General features: G+C 37.8%; 3 protein-coding genes across 3 annotated transcripts in view; 1 reads left to right on the top strand and 2 right to left on the bottom strand.

Annotated features, from left to right (window-relative positions):
• SARC_09344 (serine/threonine-protein phosphatase PP1-beta) overlaps positions 1-376 on the bottom strand; it is a gene marked incomplete at both ends in the record, with an annotated part of 6,664 nt that extends 6,288 nt beyond the window's left edge. Inside the window, one exon of the mRNA XM_014296644.1 lies at positions 212-376. Within this exon, the coding sequence (XP_014152119.1) occupies positions 212-376 (165 nt within the window). The remainder of the gene's footprint in view (positions 1-211) is intronic.
• A 2,457-nt stretch (positions 377-2,833) lies between these two features.
• Positions 2,834-4,333, bottom strand: SARC_09343 (hypothetical protein). The gene is made up of 2 exons (XM_014296643.1): positions 3,977-4,333; positions 2,834-3,788 (listed from the first exon to the last, which is right to left on the bottom strand). The coding sequence occupies exons 1-2, from the start codon at positions 4,257-4,259 to the stop codon at positions 3,187-3,189; spliced, it is 885 nt and encodes a 294-aa protein (XP_014152118.1). The 5' UTR covers positions 4,260-4,333; the 3' UTR covers positions 2,834-3,186.
• A 4,006-nt stretch (positions 4,334-8,339) lies between these two features.
• The window catches only part of SARC_09342 (hypothetical protein), a 3,559-nt gene continuing 2,813 nt past the window's right edge, over positions 8,340-9,085 (top strand). Inside the window, exon 1 of the mRNA XM_014296642.1 lies at positions 8,340-8,723. Within this exon, the coding sequence (XP_014152117.1) occupies positions 8,592-8,723 (132 nt within the window). The 5' untranslated portion in view covers positions 8,340-8,591. The remainder of the gene's footprint in view (positions 8,724-9,085) is intronic.

Raw genomic sequence — 9,085 nt, 5'->3', positions numbered from 1 at the left:
TATATATATACGTCTATTAGATGTACAAATATTAGATGTATATATATGTGTATGTGTGTGTACATACACGTATATACATTTATATGTCTACACGTATATACATACATATTTAATTATATATACATACATATATAAATATATATATATAGAAACAGTCCGATTTGAAACAGTCAGGTACATCGATCTATCGCTATCTTACAAAGTACAATACCTGCAACTCTAGAAGGATGGGCTGTTGTAAGAAGATCTCTCGACTTTTCAAACAAAGCGCTTTGATTTCGGATTCTTGTAGCTGCACCTGTTTACCAGGTCTCTGTCCCCGGACCTCCAATAGGCGTTCGATGACGTTATCAACGTCCAACTCCGTGTCAGCCATAGTTGTATATGTATAAACTTTGGCTTAGATTACTGTGTCCGTGTTTAAGTATGTACAGGTGTACGTACTAACCTACTCTATAGGTGTTTCTCAACACTCAATATAACCAGTTATAGGTGTTCCTCAGCTGGTGCGTTATACTTTGTTTGCTGTTGCAGGTACAAACCAACAGACACCCGAAGATACACAGACTGCTCGAAGGAATAAATTTGGCTTTCTCTCGCACATTTGTTTGTGATTCGATGTGTGCGAAATAAATAGAATAATTGCACTATTGCTGCCTGCTGGGATAGGAGCTGTAGCCTATAGGACAGCCCCATACATTTTATATATATTTTATGATCTAAATATTTACCATAAAGAATCCGTAAAGTTACGCGTAATTATTGTACGTAAATTGTAATTTAAAATACAAAATTTATATGGAGGCCTATTATTCAACGAATTATTTACTGCAATTTGTATGCGAGCTATAATTTTTAAAGTACGTTTATTGCTCGGAAAGCTTAGACCCAATTTGGAGTCAATGATTTGTGGATTCAAATAGCAAAACCAGTTTACGTACTCGATTTATACTTTTGACCTGATTGTAGGTAGTTAGAAGGTGAATATATTCTAGAAAACGTATCAAATTTGTAGCAGTTGGAATTGAAGCTTTAATTTCAAAAAAAAACTGTGAAAGAAAACTTCTGTTAGCGCTGAGTAGTAGGTATATTAATTGCATTGGTTTAAAATTATTATTCGTAATCAATTGGAATGGAAGGTTATAAATACAACTGCTCCATGATTATTGATAAAATCAGCAGACTGTCGCAACTTTGAACTCACAGTCTCACACTCGCAGTGTCACAGAGACTCTCACAGTCTCACTGGTGCCGGACTATAGTCTCTATAGTAGAGTGTATTTAGACTGAACAAGTCACAACTCTCAGCTCACACAAGTCAGAATAACAAGTCACAACTCGCAACTCGCAACTCGCAAGTCACAGACCGAGTCAGTGACTCATTTCTAAACAACAACAATCTCTCTATTTGGTGAAACAGGATATATATTTTTGAATATTTAGTTGTGACGTAGAATCCCCATAACGTCATCGATTTTGTTCCTATATTTATATGTATAAAAGTTTTTGTTAAATGTATAAATATAATGGATGTGCATATTGCTAGTATTTAAAAAAAAAATGGAACAAACCAATTTGTCATTTCACCCATATTTAGCCTTCTAAAAATACATTTCACCTATGGCTAAATATCATCCTATGGAAATATTTACATATAAACCCCCCCCCCCCCCTATTTATTTATTTATTCAACAATATTTATATAAATAAATATGTTTTACTTTATCATGTAGCCAGTATTATATATATATTAGTATGGATCGCCTAATATTATTTTATATAATACATAAGGTGGTTTATTTTGAGCCCAAAATCGAGGGGCCGGGGGGGGGAGATTATGACTTTTTTAAATTACAGTATTGACCTGACCCTGTTCAGGATCACCTCAGAAATTTTCTATCGTAGAACTATGTACTAATAGAATAATATAGCGCTTAATACACATGGAGCGCCATCTAAGGTATCAGCTGACAGATAGCATAGACACTCGCTCTACGTACTGATAAGAGATTCGCGGTCACAATCATCGGAAAGAAATATTGGAACTTTCGAACAGACGTATCTCAGTATCTCATATCCTTCCTCGTACAAAACTCCGCATGTGCCGCGTGCACAAGCCCGTAGGTGTCGCGCTTTTCAACGATGCTTTTATGGTAAAATAACCCCAGTCTGTCGTAATTGTTTTACTGTTTATTATTTGCCGGTTTTTAAATCTATTTACATTTTCATCTTCCAACCATACAACACTGAACGTCATATCGTATTTGCACAGGCCAGAGCAAAACTGTCTGACCCATGGCCCTCAAGCCAATTGCTCCAACAACCGTAAGGTATAGAATAGTCATCTTTCTAAGACAATGTTGGTCGAGTACACCACGAGTATAATTTTATATATCTTCACCCATGCTTACAAATATATTCATGCGGTTTGCATTCCAAGATGTGATCAGTGATTTTGCTCTCGAGATTACATAAGTGTTTTTATATTCGATGGTTGATGGATACGAATTGTTCGTCTTATAATTGTATACGCGCTTACCGATATTGTTAAACATATGCGCTTTAGTGGAGATAGGTTTGATAAATCGTAAGGATGCACACTTGAATCGAACCTTTCTAAGCTGACATATCAAGGTAGGTGTTACTAAACTGGGCATTAAATGTAAGTGTCAGTTTGGCCAGGGATATAACTGTGAGAATTCACCATACATGAATTTAGCGTGGAACATAGAAATGTAGCTTCAATATCAAAATTTTAAACCTTACCGACGCTCTCTTTTGCCACAGTTGAAATCTATGAATTTGATCAAAATAGCAGGGATAGACTCTGTCGTAGCACGCTAATATTTTTAAAGAATAGGTCTATAGCGGTATACTTTATTGACATCGTACATGTCTGCACAGCCTTTTATCAACGCATAGTATTGACTAAATAATTAGCCCTGCGTGAGGCTCGTAAGATAGTCCACCTAAAGCCGAGTAGGTGAAACTTATTGAGCATGTAGTATAACTCTGGAAGCCAGGGGTGACCTTGGTCTACTCAGGGATGAAGAGAAAGCTTTGGTTATGCACTCGCTCGACGCAGACCACCATCGTGATTTTGTTGTAAACAACAAGGATGCGCTGAAATAGCACGTGATGCATCTCTGAATAGCTGTCAACAGCTATCGGTAATCCAAGCGCACATCAAATGGAAATTGGGAATGAAGTCTGAGTTATGCTTGTCATCTCGTACTTTGTCGGCAGCTTGTCCTCGACCTTTAACCCATTGCACAACATGCACATCTTACGGTCAGTTGGTGCTTGTTTGCCCGTCATCACATCTTCAGGTTTGATATTTTTCAAGAACTTACATCTATCATCGATATGGTACACGTTCAGACCGTTCTGTGTTTCAATTCGATTCCACATCACCGCGGGTAGCTCGACTATAGCTTCAGATTCTGCGTCGCTTTCGATAAGGGCTTCATCGGAACCAGTATCTAATTTCATAAGAGGCTCGACGGCTTCCATTTGCATGTCGACACCAGCGCCCTCTACTCTTATACCGTTGCACAGCATACATGATTTTCGCTCCGATGGTGGCTGCTTACCTATCATAAGATCTTGCGGTTTTATGTTCTTCAGGAATTTACACCTATCATCCGAATGATACACATTCAACCCGCTTTTGGTGTCTACTCGGCTCCACTTTACAATTGGCAGGTCGACAGTAGCTTCTTCGTCACTTACAATTGGAGTCTCGTCCGAACAACTGTTTGCCTTGGGGGCATCTTCCTCCTGATCATCTGATCACGTGAAATGGGCAAATAAGACATTGATATGATGAATGAATTCTTGGAACTGCTGACGACGTCTTAAACAATCTACTGTTAGGCGCAGAAGGTATATGGACACAATGACCCACATTCTTGGGCTAACCAATTCGAATTCAATCACATGTACGGACAACGAATATGCGCCATATGAAAAATACCTTCCAATTCCGCTACCGGTTCCTCTGGAACATCCGAGAATAAATACATCACTTGAAAATCCATTTCACTGTCTTGTCGCTCCACTGAAGCGTTGTTCTGACTCAGATCAGCTGCATTCACCACAGAGCTTTCCGGCAGAACATCGTGACTGCGTTGTGTGTTGTGGGCTATAACTGTAAGTAATGCCTCAATATTTCTCAGTAGCGATAGCATCTCGGGTTCTGTGTCCATCGAAGACGTAGAGTTCTGTTTGTTCACCATCGTATCTCTGAAGAAATCCATTTGACAACTTTATGTATTTAATAATCTGTATTAACATGAAGTGAGAGAACAAACAAGGTTCAGTGGACTTAAATAGCCCTCACTCGGCACGACATGTTCCACTTACACTAAAGCGAAATGCAACACAAGGAACGTGGAGTAACGTGTATTTTTCCTTCGAGTTGCATGGTGCCTGGCTCCCAGCTTGTGTAACATATGGACCTATAGAATGTCACTTTAATGTTTGCTTAAAATGATCCAATGAAGAGACATCGTGAAATCATAAACAGTCAGTTTTGAATTCAATTAGGAATCATTATACTTTCCACAGTCCATATACCTAGCCCACTATTAGTAATGAGTAGGATGTGCTCCAATATGATTTCATTCAGCAATAACTTTACAAGTATTTAACATATTTATTCTTTATTGTTGTCAACTCCGATCAATCTCAGAGATTTCTACTCAGAACCTGTCAATGCAAAAGATCAGGAAATGTCATCCTCTCATGAATTCCTTTGGCAAATTAAAATAATCAATAATCAATAAAATATCGGATCGAAAACAGAATAGAGAGAACAAGTGAATACCTTCACCAATATTTGCGAATACGAGACCATTAATGTTCTTTTACTTCCTGAACAGCTGCCGGACCTGCCCCTGCCCTGGGCAGCGGGGCCTGCCGTCCTAAAAGGTAAAAAGTCTGCAGACTGCAGAGGAGAGTGAGGAAGTTCCCGCTCTGGGGTAGATCCCGTAGACAGTATGATGTGGATAGGTACTCTTTTTTTATTTTTTACGAAATGAGTATAGAATATATATTGTTGGTGGGCTACATATTTATGAGGCCTTTTTTATTTTAAAAACAAGATATTTACACCGCTTCGGCATACGGCTTTTACGGGTCTTTTTATTTATTTGTTCAATGTAGGAGCTTACCCAGCTGCCCTGCTTTTGGTATATATAAAAAATATATATTTATAAATAGCTTGAAAAAAAGATATACATAAAATACAGTATGGACTATGGTGTCTGACTGCGGCGATGTTCGAATGCCATAATAATGCGGTTAAATAAAAATTAATATGCCATAACTTCATAAGCCATTTGCCGTAGGTCTAAAAATTTGTCTTCCTATTTTTGGAAATCGAAAAAATAGAGGAATGAAATAAGTCTTTATTTATAGAAACACATCTTATGTTTTGTTTAAAAAATATATATATATATATTTAGCTTCTCAAAACTGAAAAATACAGTATTATGTTTTAAAATGGTCTTTGAGTAAAGTGATATGTATTTATTTAGGCTTTAGCCTCTTAAAAATATATAAAGCATACATAGCGTGGTTGATTTAGAAGGCTATGAATAAGCAGAACATATTTATGTATGGTACAGTCGCTTTAAGAGTATACAGGGAAAAAAATGGAACTTAATTTTCTATGTGAAAGAATTTCTTAGTCCAAAATAGGCTTTCGTCACGGGATTTAGAATTGTGTGTAGAAGCCAAAACCGCCTTAAAAAACTTCAGCCACTTATATTTATTTTTGGGACCGGCCAATATCGTGACCTCAGCGGCCATTCTGGACCTTAGCGACCACTCTGGGCCTCAGTGGCCATTCTGGGCCTCAACGGCCATTTGGGGCTGTGATTTAATATCTTGGATACAATTCATGTTTACAGAATCTACTGCAAATTCTCAGTTCCACCACCATGCACAATTACATAGCGGTTTCATTTAAAACTATACACATCAGGTGTAGACAATTACCACATAATCTGTCATTCGTGACGGGTTTGTATGACAACAATTTCTGCTAAATTACCTTTTCACCCGTGTGTGGAATATATGATAAACACATAAATCGCACCTCGTACAGACATAGTCAACAGCTTACATATACAACTCCTAGTCAGTGCAACCCACGCAACGATGCCGGACCCACCAAATAGGAAAGGCACTCTCTACGTGGTTCAGATAACATATTTACAACAGTAACAAAACACCAAGATTATACACCAAAGAGTGAATTAGCGATGGTGACGCATGCAGAGAACATTGGAACATAAATGTAACATTTGATAAGAATTTTATCACATCTCTAGGATTCAGCACTCGCAGGCCATTACCTACCTCATACAGAGGGACCGCAGAGCGAACAAAACGGCGGAAGGGAGCTAATGCACGGAAGCTGAGGAAATAAGTATTGGGGTAGAGCTAAGTTTGATGTTAGAGAGAACTGCGATGGAACTTGGGCCGGTCTCCAAAAGAATGTGATCGAGCTTTGAACGATGTTAAATTAGAACAATTAGGCGATTTGTTAGGGTCTCCTACAGATATATGGACTTTTACGACAAAGGGTTGACTTTACAGTTGGCAGAATTTGCCAAGAAGAAGAGCATTTCTCGCTGTCGGGTACCCGAGAATGTGTACGATATAGTTACAGCTGAGATGTCTAGTAAAAGCTAAATTATTTATTAAGACTACAATAAATACACCTTTCAACACGATGGGAAACCAATTTCGAAAATCTGTTGATAGTATGAGTCTTAGAAATGGGCTGGCATGTCGATTTCTGCCCTCAAAAATCCAAAATTCGTACTGCAAGGTGGGTTCCACCACAAACGAAGTAAAGATTTCCGACTCCGAAGAAGTCTGAGGAGTACATAAAAACGAAAAAGCTAAAAATCAGCAAAAAATATTCTAATTTAGTAATAACGAACAGTTAATACATATTGAGCAATAGACGGCTATAAGCGAATAGGTTTACTTAATAAGAACGGTTGCAAACCAATCGTTTCATTTAAAATTTGTTCAGGTGCAGTCGAGTTTTTACCCAACAGTGACAACAGTCAACACTTGACTAAATAATTGAGTATTGACTTTTAGTCACTTTACCGTGGAGTAAAGTATAAACCGTCATCTGAATAGTTTGCTTGAATAATTTGCTTGAGTATTTTTTTTCCAGTTTTTTTCTTTTTATGTGCGATACATGATTTAAAAAACAGATTAAAAACGAATACAAATATACAGTGCACGTATGAGATCGACTATAAAGGATTGTTTATATGAATTACGCGAATAAAACATGGTTATGTAAACATGCAGCGTTTTACAAACGGACAGGAATTTATATAGGATTCCTTTGGTCTTGATGGTCATCTCGACATGGTCACGAAAAGTGGAAAAGTGCACGACTTATCTGGCCCGAGGTCGAATCACTCTTTGAGAGGCAGCGCGATCCGACCTAGTTGCGAACACAGGCGAACTATTAATATTTCTCGACGAGGAACGCAAAAGTTCAATCAGCATCATCAAATAGTATACCGAGGTCGTAGAAATATTTCACAAAGTGCATTATATGTGCGCTGCCTTCAATCAGTCTCAGACAGATTCGCTTAGATTCTCATAGCTTGATAGTTATGGCCTGTTCGTGAGACGAACAGTGTTGCTAGATGGTCATAAATTCATATATAGTTTTAAGATGAATGCAAACAATAAGTGGCTTCTACGTAATCGTCGTGTAAGAAAGCGTAAAAGCTTAATACAATTGCGGTATACTATATAGTAGATGCAAGTGAACAGTAAAGAGTCAGTCTCACACAGAGTCTCAAAGTTCAATTAAAATTGAATGTCAGACTGTCTGAGTTAGTCTTAGAAAGCGTGAAAGCTTAATATTGTGGTATGCTACATACAAGTGGACAGTAAACAGTCAGAGTCTCGTACACAAGAGTCTCAAAGTTCTATCAAAATTGAATGTCAGATTGTCTGAGTTAGTCTGTCTGTCGACTGTCGACTGTCGACAGTGTCCGAGTGTTGTCCGTCTGTCTTCAGTGTCTTGCTGACCTGCTGTCTCCGACTTTTAGTTTTAGTGATAGATTCATCAGATAGTCCCATTCTCGCAGTGAAGCCGCCATTGGTCCATGTTCATTTACCGGGCAAAGTATGGTGAATATTATCCAATAAACAATGTAAAAACGCAAATCATTTAGCCAATGAAGTTCTCGTTCCACGTCGGGGGCTCCCCGACTTACTTTGACCTATAAAGTAAAAATACATACAATAGATAGTAAAACGATAGTAAAAACATCGTACACTACATATATATTACATCTCAACCCTCGCACAGTTCACGATTGCTAATTGATACATGGTTGTTGCTCGAAACAAACCCAGATAACATACACATATAGTCCCTGGGTCATGCGCATGTAAATTTTCAAAGATATTTTTGTTAAAGATCAGGTAATATAGTGTTTACGTAAATAACCATCATTACAGATAGACTAGCCCCACATTCCAACTAGTAAATAAACCTCACTTGATAGCAAATCAAATATTTAATATTTATTTACAAAATGAGAGTTGTCATACCCGTAGATGGAAAGTGCGAACTGGCTCAACGTCGCATACCAGAGCCGAAGAATGGAGACGTTTTGATCGAAATTTACGCAACAGCTTTGAATAGAGCTGACACTCTGATTCGAGCGGTAAGCCGGACAGCATGGCATGAACAGTGGCGTGTATCGTTTTAGACTGCTGTGTAGTATAATTATTTGTATTCGGATCTTCGAGGTAGCTGTAAATGACTCTTCTTCGATGTCGCTGACCGTACTTTTTCTTAAAACGTGTCTTAGTTTCCCAACAGAAGTATGCGTTCTCTTCGTGGACGTATATACACCACTTTCCTATCATATACACCACTTTCCTACTATATATTATACTTAATGCGCAGAATTCATCTCATAAACAGTTGGAGCGTATGCTAGAGCCTGTATGGTTGCATAGATGTGTGTATTATACATATATATATATATATATATATATAATAATATATATATAATAATATATA

The sequence above is a fragment of the Sphaeroforma arctica genome (assembly GCF_001186125.1).
Source record: "Sphaeroforma arctica JP610 unplaced genomic scaffold supercont1.940, whole genome shotgun sequence".
Classification (NCBI taxonomy): Eukaryota; class Ichthyosporea; order Ichthyophonida; genus Sphaeroforma; species Sphaeroforma arctica.
This window is presented reverse-complemented; position numbering and strand designations above follow the sequence as displayed.